The sequence below is a fragment of the Staurois parvus genome, unplaced genomic scaffold (genome assembly GCF_062004578.1).
Source record: "Staurois parvus isolate SC_StPar_1 unplaced genomic scaffold, SC_StPar_1.0 ptg000352l, whole genome shotgun sequence".
Lineage (NCBI taxonomy): Eukaryota > Metazoa > Chordata > Amphibia > Anura > Ranidae > Staurois > Staurois parvus.
In genome coordinates this window covers 3,728,086-3,754,605 of record NW_028318148.1, presented here as the reverse complement: position 1 = coordinate 3,754,605, position 26,520 = coordinate 3,728,086, and the positions used below count along the sequence as shown (strand labels likewise).

The following is a 26,520-nucleotide window of genomic DNA, read 5'->3' as shown; positions in this document are numbered from 1 at the left end:
CCCCTCCCACTGTAACCCCTTAGATCAGGAAGTAGAGCAGAGGGATACCACGTGACCACACAGTAGCAATGTGCAAAAAATTTAATTAGCCATGTAATTTAAAAAAAAGGAAAAACTGCACTTAATATGGACATAAAACAGAGAGGGTATAAGGATTTAATAGATGTGACTTTACAACCACTTTAAGGATTCCAACCAACCATCTCTATCATTCCTCATATATTATAAAGCAAAAACTAATTAACACAATAGGACTTTCAAGGCATGACAACATAGTTAACTTTTATTCAATTCAAAAAGTTAAAAAAAAAGACACCTGTGTGCTATACATATAAAGTATAATAAATCAGTCCACGTGGTGTTTATTATGCATAGCGTGAGCATCTCATAGGAATAAAATCAATAAAGAGCTGATGAGTTTGAAACTGCACTGAGTTTTGTGAAGTGAGGGGAACCCCAGAAGCTATAGAGGTAAGTGTATAGGACCACCAAACAACAAGTGGGAGGGTAAGTATCTAGATTTCATGGGGTATAGAACAATACTAACATCACAATGTGTGTAGGTACAGAAATTTGTAAAATCATATGCAAACACTATAAATATAATAGATATATCTTGCAAACTCTCAATAGGGCCTAATAATTAATCTACAGACTATAATGTCATCCAATGCTGTAAATGGGTATACTATCTATTCTCCCTCTTTTTATAGGGTATAACCACGGTCAGAGTGGACCATAGACAGCTAGAAATCCACAGAGTTGGCTCTGACATAGGTCAGCCTCCTCCCATGGTGCACAGAAGATTATACCTTGCAAAGGAGAGGGACTTGATAGTATCCCTGTTTGCAGCATTGGAGGACATTATACTCTGCATGAATAGATAAATAGTGCTGCGCTACTCACTAAACCTAACCATAAAGCAAAAAGTAAACACCTGACAGAGCCCCTAACTGAGGTGATATAAGTGCATACCTAGAGAATAACCAAACACAAGTGAATGAAAATATCCAAAAAGACTAGATGCCCTGCTAGGTAATACCAAATATGAACAAATCAATAAGTGAAACTTCAACATATGCGCAAATAGACAATCTGAGTAATATATATCAAGGCATATATATATATATCCCTCGGCCTCAGAGATTCTGCTTTCTCCTGGCTCTCATCCTACCTGTCACAATGCTCTTTCAGCGTTACCTATAATGCTACCACTTCCCCCTCACTCCCCCTCTCTGTTGGGGTCCCTCAAGGCTCCGTCCTCGGGCCCCTTCTCTTCTCCATCTACACCTCCTCCCTTGGCCAACTTATACACTCTCACGGCTTCAACTATCACCTCTATGCCGACGACACACAAATCTATCTCTCAACCCCCCACCTCACCCCCTCGGTCTCCGCCCGAATCACACACCTACTGAGCGACATAGACTGGATGTTGCTCCACTTCCTTAAACTGAATCTCTCCAAAACTGAGTTTCTTGTCTTCCCCCCAGCCCGGACACCACCCCCCATTGACTTCTCCATCACATTGAACAATGCCACCATCAAACCCGCCCCACAGGCCAGAGTACTTGGTGTCATTCTGGACTCCAACCTATCCTTCCAGCCCCAAGTCCAATCTTTAACAAACTCGTGCAGACTTCACCTCTGCAACATCGCCAAAATACGCATGTTCCTAACCCCAGAAACCACTAAACAGCTCATCCACTCCCTGTCAGGGCTCCAGGGTATGACCAGAGGTATGTGAACTGACGCAGGGAAACGCAGGCTTCAGATATGTTATAAACAATAAGACAATTTATTAAAGACTAACAATACAAACATAAACGCAGTGCAATACTAAAACATAACACAGTGCAAACGAACCAAACCAAACCACCCACAGATAACAATACATACAATGCAAGTGTTGTCAGGCAGGCCGGGTCAATAACAATCGGGCAGGTAGGAACAGGAGGAGCAGGCAGAGAGTAGTCAGGTCACGAGCCGGGTACAGCAACTAATGGGCAGGTAGGTACAGGGGGTCAGGCAGAGAATGGTCGGGGTCACAAGCCAGGGATCAAACAGGAGAAGTCAGCAGAGGTCCGGATCAGGCAGGGACAGGGACAGGAACAGGAACAGGGATGCAGGTAACAAGGAACAGGGGCCCAGGAAAAACACACACCAAGGCCCAGACTGCAGGTCTGGCCATCCCTTAAATACACCTGCATAATCAGCTTCAGGTGTTTGGCTGGCTGCAGAGTTGAGTCTCTGATTGCTGGGAGCACCCGCTGGCCAGCCCTGGTACTGCAGCCCACAAGGCAGGTGAGTCCCACCATTACTGGCAAGTCCATTCCTGACACTCCCTCATCATATCACGACTCGATTACTGCAACTTCCTCCTCACTGGCCTGCCTCGCCGCTGGCTATCCCCGCTTCAGTTGATCCTGAATATGGCTGCCTACTCATTCACCTTTCCAACCGCTCCATCTCCGCCACCCCCCTCTGCCAATCCCTCCACTGGCTTACGATTGCGCAACGGATCAAATTCAAAATCCTAACTCTGACGTAAAAAGCTGTCCACCATACTGCCCCGTACTATATCACTGACCTAATATCAAAGTACCGCCCAGCACGCACACTCCGCTCCTCATAAGACCTCCTTCTCTCTAGTTCCCTGGTCTTCTCCTCCCATGCCCGCCTCCAGGACTTCTCCAGGGTGTCACCCATCCTCTGGAACTCCCTGCCCCAACCCATCAGATTATCACCTACTCTCCTCTCCTTTAGGCGCACCCTGAAAACCCATCTCTTCAGGGAAGCCTACCCCACCCCCTGCTAACCTGCCGACCTCCTCCACTCTTCCTACCACTCCATCCCCCACAGCAATCTCCTCCTGTACCACTATCCCCTCCCTCCTAGATTGTAAACTCGAAAGAGCAGGGCCCTCGATCTCCTCATGTTTTGCATTGTATTGGTATTGTTCTGTCACATGTTCTGTCCCCCTTTGTAATGTACAGTGCTGGCTGAGTGAACCATTGCCGCTTTATAAATACTGTATAATAATAATAATAAGGCATAAATAAAAATAATAATAATGATAATGTTATATGCGCAAATAGACAATCTGAGTAATATATATCAAGGCATAAATAAAAATAATAATAATGATAATTTTATATTAAAACAAAGCACACAAAATACAAATAAAATGTTGAATAATAAACACCCTGCTGGGCACTCAACCCAGTGACAGTCTGTGAATAAATGTCTGTAACTGTAGTAAAAATCAAGATATGAAATACAGAAAAATCTTCAAATCAGCATATATTCCACACGTGACTTGAACAGTCATCACCCTTAAAAATCCTCCACCAGCTAGCGTTCACACTCACTGCCCATTTTGGTCAAATGCACTTTAATATCAACCCAAAATCGAAGCAGCTGTCCTCTGTAATTGTATTTTACTGGCTCCTTCTCCAATTCCTCATCAGAAATCCATGTTCATCATTTCTGGTCGGACAGCGGCTGCCATCTTGGTATACCTGTTCCTATGTATTTTATTACCAATGCTTGTATGGGTCTGCTGGCCTGATTTTAGAAGTTGAGTATTCTATACCTGGTTTTTATACATTAAACAAGGACGTATTACTCTATGAGATGTCCTCTGATGTTTTTGTGAACATGGATTTCTGATGAGGAATTGGAGAAGGAGCCAGTAAAGAACGCTTACAGAGGAGAGCTGGTTGGATTTCGGGTTGATATTAAAGCGCATTTTACCTATATTCCCTATAGGTCAAAATGGGAGGTGAGCGTGCACGCTAGCTGGTGGAGGACTTTTAAGGGTGATCACTGTTCAAGTCACGTGTGGAGTCTATGCTGATTTGCAGATTTGTCTGCATTAGAAATCTTGATTTTTACTACATTTAGGGACATTTTTTCACAGACTGTCACTGGGTTGAGGACTCAGCCTGGTGTTTATTATTCAACATTTTATTTTTATTTTGCGTGCTTTGTTTTATATATATATATATATATATATATATTATAATATTTTTTAGAGTTGTGGGAACGCAATTTGGTGTTTTCAGCCACTCTTAGTTTATCATATTAGGTTTGGCAGGTCAAGAGGATTTTTTTTTCTTTATTTATTGGTCTTAGTTATATACTCTGCATAATACTGCTTAGGATCTATTGGGAGTTTGCAACATATATCTAACTATATACTGTATATTACAACTATGATTCCAGGTAAGTTTGCACTTGCAGTCCATGTAATCTAGATATTTACCCTCCCACTGGCTATTAGGTGATCCTATATACTTACCTCTGTAGCTCCTGGGGTCCCCCTGCCTCTTCAAGCACTTATGGGAGGGCAGTTTCAAGGCTCAACAGCTTTTTTTGATTTTATTATTATACATTAATTATTACATTATGAGACACTATACATAATGAATACCTTCTCAATAATCAACCTGAAGAAGTGGATTTGTCATTTAAATGCACTGAGGTGCTCTGGGCCTAATATATCTTAATTCATATCTATGATTGTAAAATAATTACTCGGGCCCGATAACACACTTGTTATAAGATATGTTTGATGGAACCTTTATGGAGGTTTGTAAACTGATTTATTATGCTCTATTTGTATAGCGCACACTTTTTAAGTGTCTTTCTTTTAACCTTTTTGTAATAATAACAGTTTACAAATTTTTTAACAATATTACATTATTTGTATTGTTGTTGAAAGCCCCATTGGGTTGATTAGTTTTTGATTTATACGGTTAATCTTCAGTTGAGATGGATTCTTTACAGTAACTACTGAGAAATTTTGTAACAGTCTTCCTTTAGAGCAGTTCTAGATGACATGCTGGATTTATGTCATCATCAGGCCTTTTTCAAGCCACCACAGTGACACTTAGAGACAACTATTGATTATTGGCCACGGATGTGCCGGGGATTCAGGATGATTAAAGTACAAAGGAACTTTTCACATTGTGGCCTTTTCTAAAGCCTCCAAGCATAAAACAAATTTGCTATTTGGTTCTCTTTTTAAGGGCTTATTTATCTATGTATGGAATTAAGTGCCCACAAAGTTTGGCAGCCAAAGAAGTGGATCCTGTGAAAGTTTCTTAGGACGGTTATAGTATAAAAGACACTAAACATCCATCTTCCATTGAATCGGAGGAAACATTGACATAGAATACCTGGCATCATATGCCACCGCTGCTGCAAGACCTCTTAAGGATCCCAAGTGTCAATCGGAGCCCCCTGCTGTGACAGCTGTTTAACCAAATCTTCACAGGCTGTGAATAAGCTGCAGCTTTATCCAGCTCTGTTTGCTTTCCATTGAATTGTCTCTCTATCCCAGGACAGCGAAATCTGTTCACAAAAATTTCTTGCCTGTCTGAAATGGAAAAAAAAAAGAACTGCAGTTTTTGGCATGCAATAGATTTAACCCTCTGCACACTTTGCATGTTACATGTTCCTGTCCCACGCTTTCCCCTCTCTCCAAACTTTTTTTTTCTTTTTTAACACAAACTTTCCTCCCTCCTCCACCACCTCCCCACCCCTCTCTCCCCCTTTTCCTGATCCCAGTGAAAGTAGGCAGATCCTGCAGCTTCCCCGGTTTCTGATTTGCTATCCCATCCTGGGACTGACAGTTCTTACATCTGCCTAAAAAGGTTTTTCACTCTCTATTCGGTCGGACAAGGGGGCATCACTTCTCAAGACGACCCCAGACCAGAGGAGAGGGGCAGGAGAGAGAAGGAAGAGGGTGCAGGAGGAGCTGGGGGTTTTGAAGGCACATTCTAGTTGAGCTCCCCAGAAAGCACAGTCAGCCCCCCCCCACAAGAAAAAAAAATACAATCTAATGGCTTTATAGAAATTGCAATTGCTTCAAGGGGTTTTTGCCCTTTATTTTTGCCACTTGTTTTCATTCCAAGATTTGAGCTGAGGACTCCTGAATCTTAAAGAATTGGCCCCCCACAGCAGAGGAGGTAATGAGCATGGATACACATACAAGGTGGAAACGGAGAAGTTGGAGGAGAGACCTGTCCCTTCTTGTAGCTCTAAGCTTTATATGTTCACAGTGCCATGCAGGTAAGGAGCCTATCAAAAGGAAAACTTCCAGCTGCTTTCTGAATTTGCTTTAAGTGCTGACTTCATTTGCAAAGCCTCAAATTTCGAGCAGCCAAGTGATTCTAGCTGTGCAGAAGTTTTTAGCAGTTTATGTTCCCCTGGGTCTCATTTGATAGGAGGCCCATGTAAGGGCATAGTATTTAATACAGCCTTGGTTTCTATGCTGCATCCCCTTCAGCAGAACTTTCAACAACTTTCCCCTCTTCACCTCTTCATTTCTTCATAGCCTGCTCCGGGAACACTTTCTGACATGTAATTTTAGATTGTCCTGCAGCCAGTTTACAAAGTTTAAACTTTTTTTTTTTTTGCTTTTATTACTTCTCCTATGAAACTAGCATATTGCTCCACCTATAGGCCAAATCTGGAATAGCCCTGGGCAGTTCTGCATAATGCTGATGTGTGCAGCTGTGTTCATTGCAGTGCATTATTTCTGTACTGCCTATTTTGAATTATAGGTTTTAGACCAGGGGAAAAAGGTTTTTTTGGGGAGGTTTTTGGCAAATGTTTAGCAAGATTGTGTCTATTTTATATATAGCAGATTCTAAATGTTCCTCTGTTACTATATTTGTCATTTCTAAATCTGTATCTACTGCTGCTAAGTAATGATTGTGTTACAGGTTAGAACATTTTAAAGCATTGTGCGTTTACTGATAAGACCATGATTGGAATGCAAAGTGCAGTAAGTGACAACAGCTAATCTGAAAACATTTATTGTTCTGACCGTGCTGCACTGATAGAAGGTAACATATGGGCGCTGCAGAGTGCAGAATGTCATTGTTGTTTGTAGCATTGTTCAACATCTTCATATAAATGATTTTGATGTCACCTGCAGCCTTCATTGGGTGGGTTCAGTGTACACGTAACAGTGCAGTGTATACAGTCTCTACTGGGAGGTAGAGGACCAGGATCGTCTCAGGCGTGAACCTAAGGGAGGGAGGCACTAGTATCTCTAGGAATTTGAAGACAAAAATATGTCTTGATTTTATTTTAATTTTTTCATTTCCAATGTTAAGATTTTTTTTTCATTGGTTCTTTAGCTACTTACAGACTCTGCTGTGTATGTGCCATTTCTGCATGTTGAATTTATTTAATTTGCTCAGTTAAATGGCAATACTTGATCTCGAAGTTACTTTGTTCCAGCATGTATTTTAAGCTGGCTATCTGTGATGAAACACATGGTCTGTGCCTCTTGTAGTCTGAGTTACAACCTTTTGTGACTTTTACAAAAATATTCTGAAGAATTTTCTTTTCACTATCCAACAGTAGTCAGCAAGACCACTACGGCTGTTGGGAAATTATAGTAAAAACGGTAGGGAAAGATCTGTAAGATTTTGTTTTTCTGACTGTGCCCCCCATCAGAGTAATCCAATCATCACTTCCTGTTCTAAAGACATGGCAGGAAGTAGGTAATATCTGAAAGTGAGGATAAGTCTTCTTTGCCAGTTGCCACCAGAACAAAGGTGCCCATTTGGAAGATTTATCACATTTCCTGTTCTTTTAATAGCTGTAACATTTGGATTTCCCATCAGTTTCTGTCACTGTGACATTGGTCAACACGACACACAAAGATGGTGAATCTGCTCAATGGGACACACACAGCAATAAAAACCTGACAGAGGTTTAACCCTTCCCAACTATTTCCAGATAAAAAAAAAGTTTTGGCTTGAATTAGGCTTTTGTCTCTGCAACGGATCCATTTTAGAGTGATATGACATTTTAGGATAAAGACAAGTATTTTTAGTTGGTTTGGTAGAAAGCAATCACTGTTCAGACAGGATCGACTGATTTATCTTGATTGCTAACACATATGATGCTGGCTTATAACTCTCCTAGTCCAGCAATTAACTTACCCATATAGATTCACTTAGGAAAGCCCTATTATGAGCTCATTCAAGTTTCCTTTTTTAACTGAAGCCTTGATGAAGGGGGAGTGTTTTCTGGCCCCTGGAACATGTTGGCTGTTTTTTAGTGCAAACCAATAAATTAAGTTGGCTTTTTTACCATTTGGTCTGGCACTCCTTGCATTGGTGCATGATTTTGTTCTGGTAACTCACTGGAGGGTAGCCCTGTCTGTTATCCCTATCTGTGAGCTCTCCAAATATTTTTTTTCCTAACACTACTTTGTATGAACTCACATCAACGTCCTAGCACCTCTTGGATGCTTTTTTCTTCATTGCATACTGAAGTGATGGCTGATTTAGACATTATCAACAATTTTAAGAAGTACACCCAAAGCTTATTTGGCTGTACTTCTCCTATGGATCACAGGAGTGCAGTTTATTCTGCACTCCTGTGACCCATTTTTAGGTGAGAGCGGCCTGAAGCCCGCTATTGGGTGACGTCACAGAGCCTGGTCCAGGCTGGGGAAGGATGGTAACCATATGGTTGGGATCCACCCCAGAGTCTGGAGCGGCATCTGGCTCAGCCTCTCACTTAGTCTCTGAGAACTTGATCCGTACGTTCCCTCCCCTCAACAGCCCAGCTCTCCAGTGAGTACAGGGGGTCTCTGCTCACAGCTACAGTGAGAACTCAGAGATCAGTGGCCATGTGATTGCTGAGTTCTCACCCTTAGAGCCGGCGGGGGACAGATGCAGCATCAGACCAATGCTGCATCCACCTAGGTAAGTATGATTTTTTAATTAAATGTTTCCCATACTTCTCTTTTAATAAATAATGACGTAAGCACAGATATATCACAGATCCTCTCTAGGTATAAAGGTGGTATGGTGACTTGGGCATTTATAGGTGGTAAAGGAGGTCAACAGTGAAACTGTTAAACAACTCAAATATAAGGTTATAAACGTATACATGTTTTTATTTTGCCATTGTAGATGCTCATTGGAACACCTTAGCTACAGTCCTATAAGATAATACGGTAGATTTTAACTTTTCAACAAGAAAATGCAAAAGAAAATGTTCAGTGTATGCATTTTATAGTACTCCATCCAGTGGCCCCTAGGAAGGTTACCAGTGCTACCGGACCTCCACTAGTTCTGGTACCACTGTAAAGCAGCAACCAAACCCAATTGGGCCATGGTGCCTCTGTATTTAAATGTTCTATAAACCTGGAATCCTGGTTACATTTATGATCAGGGATTCCTAATCTTATTAACATATTTGCTTGTACAAATTCTTCATATCTCTAAAGAGTGTGGAATGACTATGATAAAGCAATGCGCAGCCTATCTTTCCCTGTTATCAGCCATTTTAGGCTTACAAAGGCTCAACAGAGGTTGCCCTTTGTAATGTCCCAATGCAGGTGGATTACTAGACAGGAAGCCTTTGTGTATGAAAATCCCACCTCAGGACCACAACTTTCAATTATCCCCAGCTCTAATAAAGCGTTTTTAATCCTTTTTTAAGTTAAACGAACCTGTAGTTTAGCATTATCTAATGTTTAAATCCCACAAAGCAGAGAAATCACTGCTAAATCAAAGAAATTTCTGCAGATATGATATGTAAGATGATTTTTTTCCCCAAAAGAATTTTCCTGTCTCCTTTCTGGTGGCATCAGATTTCAAAGTGCCGTGACCTCTCCATGGAGTCTGCTGGTGGAGGTGATGGCTGTGCCTGCGGCAAGCCATATTCAGCTCCACTCTAGATCACCTTCCCCAGGAATGTCATTATAGCTAATCTCCTGTGTGTAACCTTGTAGCTATATGGAGGCCACTTTAATTTGCTCTGTAGTCATTTCACATTTTTATCGCCACTGTACTTCTAGTGTCATCTCCTTATTTATCTTTGTGATTCTGACTTATTCTATATCATCCACAACATTGCCACGAACTATATGTTTATTTTTCTGCAATGCTATACGGAGAACACTGAACTTTTCACATCTGCCTCTGCACAACAGGGGCTTCCCCACCATAGCCGCACACTATTATAAATTTATATAGCTCCAACGCACTCACGTGCTGCATAAAGAACATGAGAGCACACACCAGAGCTTAGACCTGTACTGTAATCTACCTGTGAGATTTAGATTTTGAGAGGAAATAGGGGCACTCAGGATACAAACATAAAGAGAACAGACATACTCCATGCAGCCACAGCTGTAGAGAGAATCAGGCAAAGTTTACCAGGGATCTGCTGCCTGACCAGTCGAAACATGTGTCTCGATAGCTTGTCCTAAAGTATCAGCAAGTTTGCTAGCTCACAACATTTTGCTTTATATGAATTATTTTGTTTCCTTAGCCAACTTTCTGTTTGTCCATATAAAATTTATGCATGACGGAGGCAGTCCAGAAGTACTTGACATGAAAAAGCTGACAAACCCTTCCCACTCCATGACATCATTCTAGCTAATGAAACAAGGAACTTGGCCGAAGACGTGCACCAGTTTTATTGCGCTTACCATTCGGAAGCAAGTCTACAATGAGATGATTAGTATATTTCTAAACAATAAGGAACGTTAGTTAGAGTTCCTCTTTGTTGGATAAGATTCCCTCAATTTATGAAGAGCTGCTAGAAGATTAAGCTTCTCGTGTTTTGCATGAAGTCGACATCCAACTGGAGTTTCTGGTTTTTAGTTAGTTATGCTTTTCTTTTCTGGATGTGGGCCACATAGTTTATTGTTGAACTCCAGAAAGAAAAAACTTGTCACCACCCAGATTTTATGGCCCTCACCCGGGGTGCAGAAGACATTAGGTCATGGCAGCTGGCCGATTCTTCGATTCCATAGTGTAATCGTCTCTGGCATCACCTTCTGGTAAAAATCATCTTTGTTTGGTAAATATTACACCAAAGCAACCGCTGAACCTTCCATATGTTTTTGGGAATTGGCAGGATGAGGCGCGTGCTGCTTTTGTGACGAAGGAAGACATGTGTGGCCAATTTAAAAAGCGCCCATTTTTACTATACATCTCTCCCCTCCTCCCTTTCCCTTATACACCATATGTTTCCGATCAACCGACCTCAATGTATGTGTCTATTAAAGGAATCCATTAAGAAGATTTCTCTTCCAGGGCTGTTTTCCTGCCAGCTTGTTTTATGTACTTTCTTTCTTGATCGTCTCCCTTTTATCATCTTTCAAATTCCCATCACATTTCCTGTTGTTTTAAGTTCACTTTGCGCTCAGTGATGTAATCATTGTAGAGGTTGGTTCTTCATGGAAATGATTAGCACCATGATGGGCTTCAAAAGATTGGAAAAGAAGTCATAAATTTTATGTTTAAAAAACTCTTTTCATGGAAAGGTTTGCTTGGTTTTATGAGAGATTGGTACATTTTTTAGTTAACTGATGAATGTTATGATACTACAAGTCATCAGGAGAGAATGTTTTATGGGACATTTATCGCTTGCTTTTGATCATAACATGAGTGTGATGGTGTATGCTTCCAGAACTGTGATTAAAAGTTCCATCCACCCAAATGTGATATGTTAGTAAGAGGTCAGCATCTTTCTTTTTACTATATAATACTTTATATGTCTTGAATGGTGAGGCCTCCCTGCCATAACTCCCTCCTCTATTCCTATCCCTCTGGAGGTTTTAGATGTTCCCGCCCAAAAATGCAGCAGGGGTGGTAGAAGCATTATGCTTCCTGGATAGTCACTAAAACAGGGAGTGAGGGGAAATCTCCCCAGTAAGGACAGCAACAAAAACTTTACTGAGGTCCTGACCCTTTCTCACTCTGTCTTAAACTAAAAGTAAAAAAAGTCAAAAGCTTTGGCTGGGGGCAGGCTTTAAAATAAAAAAAGAAATAAACTGAAAATTCTTTTTGCAACATGTTCTTTGCAAGGTTTACTGGATGAAAATAGCAATTCACTACAAGGTAGATTTGTTCTTTGGAAACAACTAAAATTTAGAAATTTAAACCAAAACCAGAAAGTCTGGAAATCCAGCAAACAAGGTCATTTTTAGAATAGGTTAGGTTTGATGATTTTGTTTTACATGGGTGTTCCTTGACTTCTGGGCAGTGGAGGAATACGTTACAGCAGAGATCACTCCAGATTACAGGCTGCATCACAGACCCTCCACAACCAAATGCCTATTTTTAGCTTTGGGTGGTTTTTTCCATTGAATTTGTCACTCATTTCTGTGCTTGGGACCTTGAGTACCTGTCAGTCATGTCTGTGATGGGGACCTTGAGTACTGGTCAGTCATGTCTGTGATGGGGGGCCTTGAGCACTGATTAGTCACCTCTGTGATGGTTGCATGGGGAGTACCTATCAGTCATGTCTGTGATGGGTTCTCAAGTACCCATCAGTCATGTCTGTTACGGGGGCCTTGAGCACCTGTCAGTTATGTCTGTAATGGGGCCTTGAATACCTGTCAATCATATCTTTTATGAGGAGACAGTAGATAAAGTTTGGTTTGAGCTTGAAAGGTCGCATGAGCCTAAACATCTTGTTGCCTGTGAGTCACATTATGTTCAGCTGATGACATCACTAAGTGCAAAAAGAAAATAGAGTAGACCTTTCACTACATTTTGCTGTCATTCTTGCTGTGGTATTGACAGGGGGAAAATAATAACTTATCATCAAAAATGAAGCTCACCCACACCTCAGTATCTTTTTCATAGACAGCGTGAATCTTGCAGGATCAGTGTAGGGAAAGCCCTACTGCATTATGGGGGCTGATTTTTCTATTCCTAGTTTATACATGCTCAGCTTTGACATGCCCAGGAGGCCATAAACTAGAGTTCAAATTCTGATCCTGTGATGTCGGAAGAGTCATAGATAAAAGCTGTATGTGGGTGAGTCTCTCTTTATATTTGTCTGTACATCCCAGATTAATTTTAATAAAGGTTCAGTTCATTTGGAAATGTACTCCATCTTATTCTCATATGGTGTTTCTTAGCTGTAAGCTGCCTCAGGATTTTTTACTAATATTCATATCTGCCAAGAACTTGTCACCCATTTAAGGTTCTGCCAAAGAGCAGACACCCTCTTTGTGTGCCTCTCTGAAACTAATTTAATTCTTTTGTAACAGACTGGTTTCTCTGACTTCAGATCTGGGCTTTAACAACTGCCATACCTGTGCCCAATGATAGTGCCTCAGTGGCCAAAAATTGCATTCTTATTGGAATTAGGAATGACATTTTGGAGGCATAGTCCTGAAGTCAGGGAGGTCAGACCCTTAGAAACTGGTTTTAGAAAGGCACAAATAAATTTATTTTCTGGCTAATAAAGAGAAGAGCTAGGTTCCTGTGGTGTCTGCTCTTAGGTCAGACTTTTAATTTTAGACACTTTTAAATGGCTACTGATTTTACTTTCTATTCCAGTAACTGTCAGGAGTGCATTTTCCCTGTCAGATAAACAGGCAGTGTGACACCTAAGAATGGAGAGGGTCAGTGTGCTCACATAGTTTACAAATCACAGAGACATATTGGTGGGCACGTGTCTATGGCCTGTTTAGAAGTTGACAATGGGCAATTCCTATACACAGTAGAGAAGAATAACTCTCCTAAATATAAAAACTTAAATCAGTGAAATTTATACAGTATGTGCTGAACTTAGTACAGAAATGCTGCTCCAACTCAAAATTCCAATTAAATAAGACATTTATTTTAAGACTTCTTTGTTTGTGACAGATTTTCCGGGGAGAGACCAGTTTGTAATTCTACAAATTTCTTTGGCACTTTCAAATGCTCAGAACTCCCTTTCATCCTCCGCTTCCAAGGTGATCCTTTAACTCAGAACAACGCTGTGCAATTAGGCAAAGGATGGTGTTGGTTGGATTTCTGTTGCTTGTCGACATTCACACCGGGATAATTTCTATAAGCCATTTTATTATTGACATTAAAGGCAGACTTCTTTTTATTTATTACAGAACACAGATGCATATTTCATGTGTGTATTTTTTTAGTTAAGGCCGTGGAAGTCACTCCGGTTGTCGTGCGTTGTTTTACGTCCTTTGAAGCTGGCTCGGCTGTGTTTTTGGAAACTCTGAGTGTTGGAAGTACAGATTATACAGTTTTTCATTCAAGCTTCACATCTCCCATTCTGTCTGATGTGGCTCAGAGCTGCAGTGTGCGGTCTGCTTCTGGAGCAGTATTGCCGCTTGTACAGCTTCAATCGATTCTCAATACTTTGTAGTTCACCCCGAAATTCTACTTTTGTTGCATAAGATCTGCATTTCTTCCTGCAAAGATTCTGTTGGCTCTGTATGACCCATTATGATAAATGCTGGGATGGACTGATGTGTGGTGCAACTTAGGGTCAGCACCAGTGAGAGAGCAGCTGGTACTAAGTTTCCCTCCTGGCACTGACTTATCAAAAGCCCAGCTTGCATGCCAGAAACATTTCTCTACAGCTCTATAAAAGGAAAGCTTCATTTATTACTTCATGCAGAGGTGTAACTTAAAGTGGAACTTTACCCATAACAACTTGACAAAAAAAAAATGTTCTTTAGCAAGGAACATACATTCCACATTAATAATTATGCTAACAAAATTAGTGTGAGCTGTAAATTGCCTCCAGCATTGTTCCTGCTTCTTCTTGAAGGCTGCCATTTTGCTAAAGCTCAGAGCCCCTGAGCACCAATAAATCTTTAGGCTGTCAGCAGGTTATCCTCTACATTTTCAGCACACTGCTGAAAAATAAACACCAACTGAGCATGTGCAGAGCAGGGCGAGACAGTGTATTACTGGATTTTAAACAGTATAGGCGCTTATTTCTAATGTTTTACATACTTGTAAAAAGAGGCCAGCTATATCTGCAAAAGTGGCCAGTTTGAAATGATCCAGCAACACTTAGGGCCCACTCACGCCAGGAACTGCACGTAACTGCAGGTTTTTTCGTTGTACATACATTTGATACGTGTTTTACATGTAGTTGATGCACGTTTACATACGGTTGATGGGCGCTTTTCTATCTGTATTTGACCTGTGAGGTCACTTCTTCTTCTATCTTTCCTTGGGCTTCTATGTGCACCATGATGTGTTGCAGTGCATTTGCATGCCTTTTTGCATGTTTGTGGTGTGGAAAAATGAAGTGAGCTATACTTTTCTACACTGCACTGCAATAGTGTGAACTGTGCTCATAGGATAGCCTGGATTTTGGACTGCAGTTGGAGTGCAGTCCAAAATGCAGCCAACTGAATGCCTGTAAACTCTCACCCTGCAAAACAACCCTTTGTATACATACAAAAAGCATTATATACACATTTTTCCCTTTCTCTCCTCTCTACCTCTTCACACAGGGATTGATAGGCATTGGCTCCCGCTGCTGTCAGTCAAATGCAGTGAGGAGGGAGTGGAGAGCAGTGCCGAGCTGCACTGTCTGTGTCTATGGATGCAGGCAGTGGCAGCTTAGCACTGAACCCCGTACGAATGCCCCCATAGTAAGCAGTTTGCTATGGGGGCACTTGCAGAAGAGGAGGAGCCAGGAGCAGCAGCAGGGGACCCGAGAAGAGGAGGTTCGGGGCCATTTCGTGCAATTCCATTGTACAGAGCAAGTAAGTATAAACCTGTTTGTTATTAAAAAAATGCCTTTACAATCCCTTTGAGGCTCGTGTGTTTTCACCAACCCTTGTAACTAGTGTACTTTCTGCCTACTTATTCTTTACACCTCTGGGCTCGTCCCATCGCCAGTCATGCTGAGATGGATTCCTATAACACAGTCCTCCCACACGCGCCTACAATATCAGGCACAAAGAAGTACTGTCACTTCTTTGCAAATTATTTTATTTTTCAATTAGAACAGGGACTGGGCCTTTTGCTGCTTTTAAGCAGGCCTAGTGTTAATATGGTCATACACTATGTAAATTTTGTCCAGTTCTTGATGAACTGGCTGAAATTTGCTCCTTAAAAGACTCTGTTGCTACCCTCCCAACCAAAATCCTTCAAATGAAAGGATGCAAAATTGTCAGTCGAGCGTTGGCTGTATCCAATTGAATGCAGCTGCTGTTCGGGTCTTCTGACAGCTGCTGGATTGTGGTGGTCCTCAATGCCTATTGATACTTATAGGGGCAGGAAGTTCTTGTCTGCGGTAGTTATCTGTTTGTGGTTGGTCCAATAATATTATACAACCCTTTGTGTCATTTTCAGGTGGCATCACCTATGTAATATCTGGGTGAACAAAAGATGAGAACTGTTGGAAAATGACACAAATCTGCAGCACTGGTCCTGGAGATCTTACTGCATGCAGTGGTAATTCTATGATCTGTTTAGAATCACAGCATTGGTTAAGAGTAGGGATGAGCTCAGATGTGTTTGGATCCTAGTCCAAACCCAAGTGAGCGCTCCTGCCATGAAGATGTCATTTGTCCTTGGCCAATCATATGTGGGCATGGTATTCCCTGCAGCTGCACTCATACAAGGAGCGTGTATACGTGTGGCTGCAGGGCAGGGAATGCCTCCTTATAATTGGGCAAGTCCACTGATGCCCCTTGTATATGCACTGCTATGGGAAATGCCTTTGCCAAGGACAGATGACAGCTTCTTGATGGGATCATTCAGATGGGTTTGGACTAGGATCCAAACAGGCCTGAGTTTATCCCTAGTTAGGAGGGCTGTCTTAAGCTTTATTTGAATTTGTGGTCTTGGAAAATATTATGAAAACAGGGTTTCCCTTGCCCTTTTGTCATGGTGGTCAATGCGGTGGCTTTGTGGTTAGCATAGCTCCCAGCTGTCCTTATTTGTAGGGACTGGCCATCTTTTCTTCTCAGTCTCCTGGGGCCTTAATATCCTTATGATCTGTAGGATGTTGAGGGAATATCAAAGCCCTATTCACACCTGTGTGTTTTACGTACACGTTAGGTGCGGTGAGTTAAATGTTAAACTTGCTTGCTGCACTACCATCAAAACACACATTACATGGAGTACATTTTGATTAAAGTTATTTGATGAAAGCACATAATTTTATATGCACCTAAAATACACTGCACCTAAATTGCACCACACAGATGTGAACTAAGCCGAACCTAACCTGTAGGAAACAGTGGTCTTTCAGCATACACAAAGGGATTGTGTGCCATCATTATCTAACCACTTGCCTACCGGGCACTTATACCCCCTTCCTGCCCAGGCCAATTTTCAGCTGATGTGCGTTGATGAGGCTGCAGTGATAGGCAGCACTGATGGGCACTGATAGGCAGCACTGATGAGGTGGCACGGATAGGCAGCACTGATAGGCGCCACTGATGAGCTGGCACTGATGATGCTGCACTGATATACAACAATGATGGGCACCAATAGGTGGCACTGCTGAGCAACACTGATGGGTGGCACTGATGAGCACTGGTGGGTGGCACTACTAAGGCACAGGTGGGTGGCACTGCTGGACACTTGTGGGCTACACTGCTGGTCACAGGTGGGCATCACTGGTGGGTGGCACTGCTGGGCACTGATCATCAGGGCACTTATGATCGGTGCCGATCCGTCCTCTGACAATTGCCGTTTATCGGCAGTACTTTCCTCACACTGTGACAGAGTGAGGAAAGTGCAGCCGATAACCGGCAACTGCATGTACCGGTGATCCGCTGTGTCATTGGACACAGCTGATCACGTGGTAAAAGGCCGCTGTGATTGGCCTTTTACCACATCACGTGATCAGATGTGTCCATAGGGACACAGCAATTATGAAGATTGCTGGATGCACGCCCCCGGAGGAGCACAGGAGGGCGTGTTTTGGGAGGACGTCATATGACACCCTCCCAGAACTGGACAACCGCACTGTAGCCATCATTCAGCTATAGTGCGGTTGGCAAGTTAAGCTACAGTCCTGGCCAAAAATATTGACACCCCTGCATTTCTGTCCGATAATGCACCACTTCTTCCAGAAAAAAATTGTTGCAGTTACAAATGTTTAGGCATTCTCATATTTATTTCTTTTACTTGTATTGGTATGACACACAAAAGTGGAAACACAAAAAGCCAAATCTGACACTTTCCACTCAAAACCCCAAAAATGAACTGAACAAAATTATTGGCACCCTCAATTTAATATTTGGTAGCACAACCCCTTGGAAAAAATAACTGAAATCAATTGCTTCCTGTAACCATCAATTAGTTTCTTACACCTCTCTACTGGAAATTTGGCCCACTCTTCTTTTGCCAACTGCTCCAGGTCTCTCAGATTGGAAGGGTTTCTTTTCCCAACAGCTCTTTTTTTTTAATTAGTTTTCAATATTTCCACTTAACATCAATAAATAATCATATTATTCAAATACAAAAACATTTTCATTTAAACAATTCTCCCACCAACTGCTGTTTTGAGATCTGTCCACAAGTGCTTTATAGGATTGAGATCTGGACTCATCAGTACTCTTTGTCTTAAAACATTTCTGTGTTCTTTTTGGCACGTGCTTTGGGTCATTGTCCTGCTGTAAGACCCATGACCTCTGATGGAGACCCAACTTTCTGACACTGGGCCCTACATTGCCCCCCAGAATTCTTTGGAAGTTTTCAGATTTCATAATGCAATGCGCACGTTCAAGACATCCAGTGCCTGAAGCAGCAAAGCAACCCCAAAACATCAGTGAACCTCCAACATGTTTGACTGTAGGGACTGTATTCTTTTCTTTAAAGGCCTCACTTCTTTTTCTGAAAACCGTAGAATGATGGGCTTTACCAAAAAGCTGTAATTTTGTCTTGTCTGTCCACAGCACATTCTCCCAAAAGGATTTTGGCTTCCTCAGGTAAGTGTTGGAAAACTCCAGTCTGGCTTTTTTATGTTTCTGTGTCAGCAGTGGGGTCCTCCAGGGTCTCCTACCATAGCTTCCCTTTTCATTCAGATGGCAACGTATAGTGAGAGCTGACATAGTTGTACCCTGTGCGGGAAGGTCAGTTTGAATTTGTCTGAAAGTTGATTGAGGTTCTTTATCCACCATTCTAACAATCTGTTGTTGCAATCTTTGATCAATTTTTCTCTTTCATCCACAACCAGGGAGATAAGCTACAGTGCCATGTAAACTTCTTGACAATGTTGTGCACAGTGGACAAAGAAACATTAAGATTTCTGGAGAGTGTAGATGGACTTGTAACCTTGAGATTGTCCATGCTCTTCCACAAGTTTTGTTTTCAAATCCTTAGACAATTCTTCACTGCTTTCTCTCTTCTCCGTGCTCTATGTGGCACACAAAGACACACAACAGGAAGGTTGAGTACATTTTTCACCATTTTAACTGGTTGCTGGTGTGATTTCTATATTGTCAGCACTTGTTAATTGATACAGGTGAGTTTAATTATAAATTACAGGAGCATCACAAACTTGGAATGCAATTATTTCTTACAATTTTGAGAAGGTGTCAATAACGTTATCCAGTCCATTTTTCATGGAATGTGTCATATTTGGCTTTTTGTTTCTCCACTTTAATGTGTCATACCAATACACACAAAAGAAATAAACATGAGTATGCCTGAACATTTGTAATTGAAACAATTTTCTGGACAAAGTGGTGCATTATCTGACAGAAATGCAGAGGTACTAATATTTTTGGCCATGACTGTATGGTTTTAGGGTTCCCCTTAAAACACTATTCGGGTCCTGCTGTTGGTTTAGAATTCTTTCTGTTACTTGTTTGCTCAGCAGACCTCACAGTTGTCTTTGTCTCCTTCTCTAAGCAGAAAACAGCAAATATTTACAGCTTACCTCTTCTGCACACTGTCCTTTTAATTACAGCCAGCTGCTGGGCAATCTCTTTTGTGGCAGGATTGGAAGGGGGGAATATTGACTGATCAGACCTTTTAAATTTGTCAGATAAACACAAAAACAGCTGTGGGGACTGACCATTACTCCAGGCGTTTAATTAAACTTCTTGCTGGGAGCCCAGTAGCATTATTAACAGAGAACAAATACATGGATTTGTTGGACCCACAACAATGGCTTCCTAGCAGAGTGCAGTAAAAATTAGCTAATATTTTGCAGCAGATCAAGGCTGATATGTCAGCTGACTGCTGCTTAACTGTAGCATTTTATTTCTTAAAGGAAACCTTTCCATAGAGAAATAAAGGTGACATCTCATTTTATATTATAGTATCTGATGCAGATTAGGACTTCAAGGTTTTCTTTGATTTGCTGCAGGTCATTGACTGCTAGTATTGAAACCAGAGAATAGTGATAAAAGCCATTAGCATCCTCACACGGGGGTCAGCAATGGCAGCCTCCTAACAAATTCTCTTAGGAAAGATTTATTCAAAAGTGTATCTACAGTCAAAAATGATTTTCTTTGTTTAAAATGGAGAGAGGAAGGGTTAGAACCCCTGTGAGGGGTTCATTGCTCTCTGTGTTCCATCTGGGTACATTTCCAGTTACATTTGTCCTGGTTACCATAGTCAGTAACTGGAAGTGATGGGAAATCTAAATTTACATAGTTATCACCAGGACAGGAAAAAGTCTTCAGTGGAGACACCTGTTCTAGTGACAGTTGTACAAAAGGGATTTCTCCTTATTTTGGAGAAATCTCCTCTTTTTCTCTGTTATGTTCTATCGCAGAAAGTATAGGAAGAAATCTTCAGTGTTCCAACTCTTTCCCTGCTCTATTCAAAAATCAAAGCTTTGGATTTAAATATGCTTGATTAACCACTTGGGCACTTTTACCCCCTTCCTGCACAGGCCAATTTTCAGCTTTCAGCGCTGTAGCGTATTGAATGACAATTGCGCGGTCATGCAACGCTGTACCAATATGACATTTTTATAATTTTTTTCCACAGAAATAGAGCTTTCTTTTGATGGTATTTAATCACCACTGGGTGTTTTATTTTTTGCTGAAAAAACAGAAAAAAGACTGAAAATTTTGAAAAAAAAACCCTTTTTCTTAGTTTCTATTATAACATTTTGCAAACAGGTAATTTTTCTCCTTCACTGATGTGTGTTAAGGCAGCACTGGTGGGCACTGGTAGGCTGCACTGATCAGGAAGCACTGATGGGCACTGATGAGATGGCACTTGTGGGCATTGATGAGGAGGCACTGATGAGGCTGTATTGATATGCGGCACTGATAGGCGGCAATGATGGGCACTAATAGGCAGCACTGAAGGGCACCGTTCGGTGGCACTGAGTGGCAGCATTGATGGGCACTGACTGGATGCACTGATGGGCACTAACTGGCAGAACTGCTGGGTACTGATTGGCAGCACTGCTGGGCACTGATGGGTACTATTGGGGCTGCATTGATATCAGGGCACTAATAATCAGTGCCCTGATTATCAGTGTAGATGTCTGCTTTCACACTTGCCAGTTATCGGCAGTACTTTCCTCATGCTGTGACAGTGTGAGGAAAGTATTGCAGATAACTGGCAAGTGTGTTAACATCGTGATCAGCTGTGATTGGACACAGTGATTGGCCCTGTGATTGGCCCTTTACCCTGACATATGATCAGCTGTGTCCAAAGGACACAGCAATCACAAAGAGTTTCGGGTGCAGTTTCTGGGAAGATGTTATATGACACCCTCCCAGAACTGGACGACCACGCTGTAGCAGTCATTCAGCTATAGCGCGGTCAACAAGTGGTTAAAAAAAGATATTAATTCATAGAAAGACTGAAATCACACTGGAATGCACATGTTCTCGTGCGATTCTGTGCAGTCCATTTCAACAGCCTATTCAATTGAATGGCCTTCGAAATGCACTGGACAACAGGAAAAGTAGCTCAAGCACTACTTTTTTAGAATGGACTGCACCAAACTGCATTGATGGTACCACAGTTCCATGCAATTTGGTGGCTGCAAAAACACTGCATTTGCAATCTGTATTTGGGATGCCATTAACAATACATTGGCACCCACATGCATAGTGCAAGGGCAGTGCGTTTCAGGCACCGCAGGAAATGTGCTGCCCTTTATCACACTGCATATTGGTGTAAATCAGCCCTGAAGCAGATGTTTGTTTTTATGCATTAATTGTATGCAAACAAATAGCACAGAGTTTTGTAACCACATTTGTGAAAATAAAATAAAGCATGGGATATGTCATAGGTCATTCAACATAGCAGGGTAGTACCCTAGAGGAACCCTTGAAATAATCTTCAGGTCTCAGGGGACTCCTGGACCAATTCATTTTATCGGTGAGTGGGAAAAATGCCCCATACATTGGGGAAGAATGTGCTCCTCATACTGGTAGTCAGAATGCCATCCTTACAGACAGCCGTAAAAATTGGTGTCATGCTGCTGGTTCTACCAAGTAGCATTGGCCCCAGAACTATGCAGGGAGGTCAATCAGCCACAGCTCAAGGAATCGCTAGCAACCTCTGTAGGACCTAGGACCTCTGGTTAAGATTTGCTGGGTTATTTAAACTATTAATGGCAACATGGCCCCGACCCTACTCAGAACAGCTTGTTTCTCTGCTTCTCATTGCACACAATGGGGGTTATTTATCAAAAGCGAAGCAGAAAGAATCTGGATCAGTTGTGCATGGCAACCAGTCAGCTTCTATCTTTCATATTCCAAGCTTAACTGAACACGCTGAAGATAGAAACTGGTTGGTTGCTATGCACAACCTAATATTTTGTCTGCCCCAATGTTGTACATAATGTATCTGAGCAGTTCTCATCTACTAACACACTGATTGAAGGGACAAGTGTTTGGAAGTTGGCATATATATTTTACTCCCTTTATTGAACAATCAGCTACAGGAACCACATTTTCATGACTACACCAACTTCACAAACTATATTTTTTGCGTTTGTGGCAGATTGTTACAATTGTTTCAAATCTAACCTGACACTCTCCCTCCTGAGTTTTGGTCTGTGATACAAAATTACTCCCACCCTGCCTACTTAAAATAAATAAATATCTGAGAGGTTTGGCATGCTATATTATACTTAATTATTGGTGAAAATGTATATTATGAAAAGCATTTTATCTTGGAAATATTTCAAAATTATAGTTTCACACTACTTATTGTAAATTAAATAAAAGGGTTTAGCTAATTGCAGTAAATATTACCTAAAGAATTAAAATCCAACTGTATCCTTAATGCATCTTTTTTGTTTTCAAACTTCTGTCAAGTGTTTTTCTGTGTCCTCAATGTAGAGATTTCCCCAACTTCCAATCCCTGTGACACCAAGACTAGAAATTAGAGGGTGCAGGTATGACTGGAACAGGAAGACACATGAAGCAAAAAACACCAGACAGTCTAACCCCTCCCCACTCTACTAAAATGCGTTTCTGCCTCTGTCACTCTCAGAGAGAGATCCCATTCATTCTTGTCCTTGTGAAAGAGACAGGAAGAGAGGATAAAGAGAGAGGAAGTAGGACAATAAAGCATCAATATGTATAATTTTTCTGACAATATCATCCTGTGTCTTGGCACACTTAAAACAAAGAGAAGAAAAAAAAGGACTTTATGCTATATCCCCAAGGAAGATGTTACTCAGACTATCATTTTTTTATATTAAAAAAGTACAAAACTTTATTATATAAACTTTCCATACAAAATACATAGCTCCTACTTACGAACGAGTTCCATTCTGTGAGTTCGTTCGTAAGTCCAATTTGTTTTTAAGTCCAACAAAGTAAGGTTTATAATAATTTTCACACAAATAATGCATAAAAAACACAAGAAATACTGTTAAGAAAGGAGGTTTAATCTTACTCTACCTTGAAAGGTAAAGTAGAACAGTATAACAGCTGACATACAGGGGCTGGCATTGAGTGACCAGACAAGACCGCTGCTTTTATACTTGCTTCCAGACATCTTAGGCTTGAAATCAACACTGTACTACTGTACAATATTGTACTATACAGTAAAGTACGCAGCAGAACAACCGCTTATGACAGAGGGTGCACGAAGCTGACATTGTCCGGCAGACACGTGAGCTACTTTCGTGATTTGGCATGTAAATGCTTGTTCGTTTCTTTGAAAGTTCGCAACTCTGTTGTTTGTAAGTAGAGGACTTATTGTACTTGACCAACAGTCACCTACATGTTTTGCAATTATACCACTTCTTTAGGACTATATATGTGTTATAACTTCACAGAGTGGTCTTAGTTCATCTATAAAAAGGACATTAAATCACATTATAATATAAAACTACACACAAGTATCAATAAGAGACCAATAATGTACAGTATACAAAGTCACACATTAAAAAAAAACAGTAGAAACGGGCCATCAGAGAAAAAAACATTCATTACCTACAGACATAAATGTGGGTGCACTGTAAATGCCGTCCCCAGGCTGCAAGGAAGCATCAGAGAGCCAGGATAGAGGTGAAAAAACAAAACACAGCAGAGAAAAAGCCTAAAAGATAGGAAACTAATGTATGTATATAACTCTCCACAACTGGGAAAAATATACAAGTAACCCCAACATCAACAAAGTAATTTTCATGGCTCCAACTACATCCAGGGGTAGGATGGAGTGATGATGACAACCTGTCCCCCTTCTTACACAAACCTGTACTGAGGGTGGGAGGTGGGAGTACATCATTCTTTCTTAGAGACTTTGTGGGGATATCTCTGCCATGTGTCCCTCTGCTGGAGATATATAGACAATGTTTTTATTTTTTGGACAGGACCATGTGAATGCCTGTGGTTCTTGTGAATTACAACAATTTTAACCTTACATTTACCATTAATTGGGATGACCAGTCACTACCATTTGTGGATTTGATCATTGCATAGGAGAACAGTAGGGCTATTACCACAAGCCCTTTCACAAACCAACTGCTGGAATGCATTGATACACAAAACAGCGCACATCCTCAATATGTCATTAAAGCTATACCCACAGGCCAGCTATACCCACAGGGTCTAAATAAATTGTTTGGACGATTTACAATTTGAAAGACAGGCATTGACATTAAGAGTGTTCTAAAATGAGGGTACAACAAAAATCTCTTCAAAAGCCTACCAAAGGGAGAAAACCAGCCCACGAGACTTACTTTTATTTTATACAGAGAAAGAAAAAGATACGTTCAGGATTTGACCTATTAAAAAATTTAATAAACAAAGTGACTCTATACGGAAAATCTTACAAGATTTGGCAAGAGGATTCTTCAAATTGAGACCAAATGGATCTTCAGGTTGAAGGCAACTCAACCTCCAGGACTTAATGCTGCGATTAGCGATTCTTATAATAATCTGGTGTGTTTATTATGTGACTTTGTATACTGTTATTTATTGGTTTCTCACTGTTGTGTGTTGTTCCATATTATAATGTGATTTATTGTCCTTTTTATAGATGGACTAAGACCACTCTGTGAAGTTATGATATAATACATTCATAGTCCTGAAGAAGTGGTATACGTGCGAAATGTGTAGACTGACTATTGATCAAGTTTAGGTTTTTAATAGGAGCTATGTACTTTTAAAACAGAAAATATCTGTAATAAAGTTTTGTACTTTTTTAATATAAAAAATTATAGTCTGAGTAATATCTACCTGGTGCATATATCATAACGTCTTTTTTCTTTTTGTTTGAAGCGAGGATAAATCTATGCAATGGGGACACAGGAAGCAATAAAAAAAATACAGTTCTAACCCATCCCTATCTGTACAAATTGGAAATAATGTTTTGGTTAGAGTTGTGCTTTAACATCCAGATGTAGGAGTTCATAGAATGGATGCAAAATGGCTTTCTGCTAAGTTTATAACAATGTTTAAGCCATAGCCAGACAGTGATTCCCCTCCCTGATGCACCTCCGCTTGCTGTCACTGGCTTGTGTATTCTAGTTTACACCCTACCGCATGTCTCAGTAACTCAGATTCCTTTCTATTTATGTCTTTAGCATTATTTTGGAATGGGTTTGCCCTGCAGGTTATCAGATAAGCGTTAAGGAGATAGAATATTTGATTAATTATTTTCATATCTGTAACAGGAATTTGGAAGGAATGCAGAATGAAATAATCAAGGTGCTTTGGGTACTACTGGAAAATCGTCAGCCGTAGGTAGAATCACATCCACTATCAATTAAAGACATACAAGTCCTTTCCACTGATTTGTAACAGGATATTTTATTAAGAGAATGAAAGTGATCTGATGATATGCAAAGTGCAATAACGTGCACTATCCATTTGAACTTTGGATGTCCCAGTGGAGATAATTTCCTTAAAGTGTTACTAAACCCACAACAGTAAAATCAGCCTGTATATGCAGTAAAGCATGCTTGTTATACTCACTGTGGAAACAAAGGGATTAATCCTCCACATTGTGTAAAACAGATGTTTGATCCTGTCTTCTCTGATCCTCCCCTTTGCTGTCCCCAATGCATCTGCCATAGTTAGAGCAGCAGTAGCAAGTCTGCACATGCTCTGTTTGGTATGCATTGCTAGAGATTTTTTTTTTGGGAGGGTGCATGTGATCGACACAGGGCCAATTATCACTGTCCAGACAGAAGGTCATGGGTTATGCAGCCTCATAGGACAGTCAGAGGAGAATGAAAACTCCTCCTACAAGATTAGCCAGTGCTTAGCCAGACACTGATAGAAATCTCAGAACTGCTATATACTGCTGATGGGAAAAGGTATTTAGCAGTTTTTATTTATTAAAATAATTGCATTTCCATATTCTGTGT

At 40.9% G+C, this 26,520-nt stretch overlaps 1 protein-coding gene across 2 annotated transcripts in view; it reads left to right on the top strand.

Moving 5' to 3' along the window:
* The first annotated feature begins 5,660 nt into the window (after positions 1 to 5,660).
* COL5A1 (collagen type V alpha 1 chain) overlaps positions 5,661 to 26,520 on the top strand; it is a 298,677-nt gene continuing 277,817 nt past the window's right edge. Inside the window, exon 1 of one of the 2 annotated variants that reach the window (XM_089684686.1) lies at positions 5,661 to 6,078. In XM_089684686.1, coding sequence (XP_089540812.1) covers positions 5,979 to 6,078 — 100 coding nt within the window. In that variant the 5' untranslated portion in view covers positions 5,661 to 5,978. The remainder of the gene's footprint in view (positions 6,079 to 26,520) is intronic. The other variant, XM_089684685.1, reaches the window with a different exon arrangement.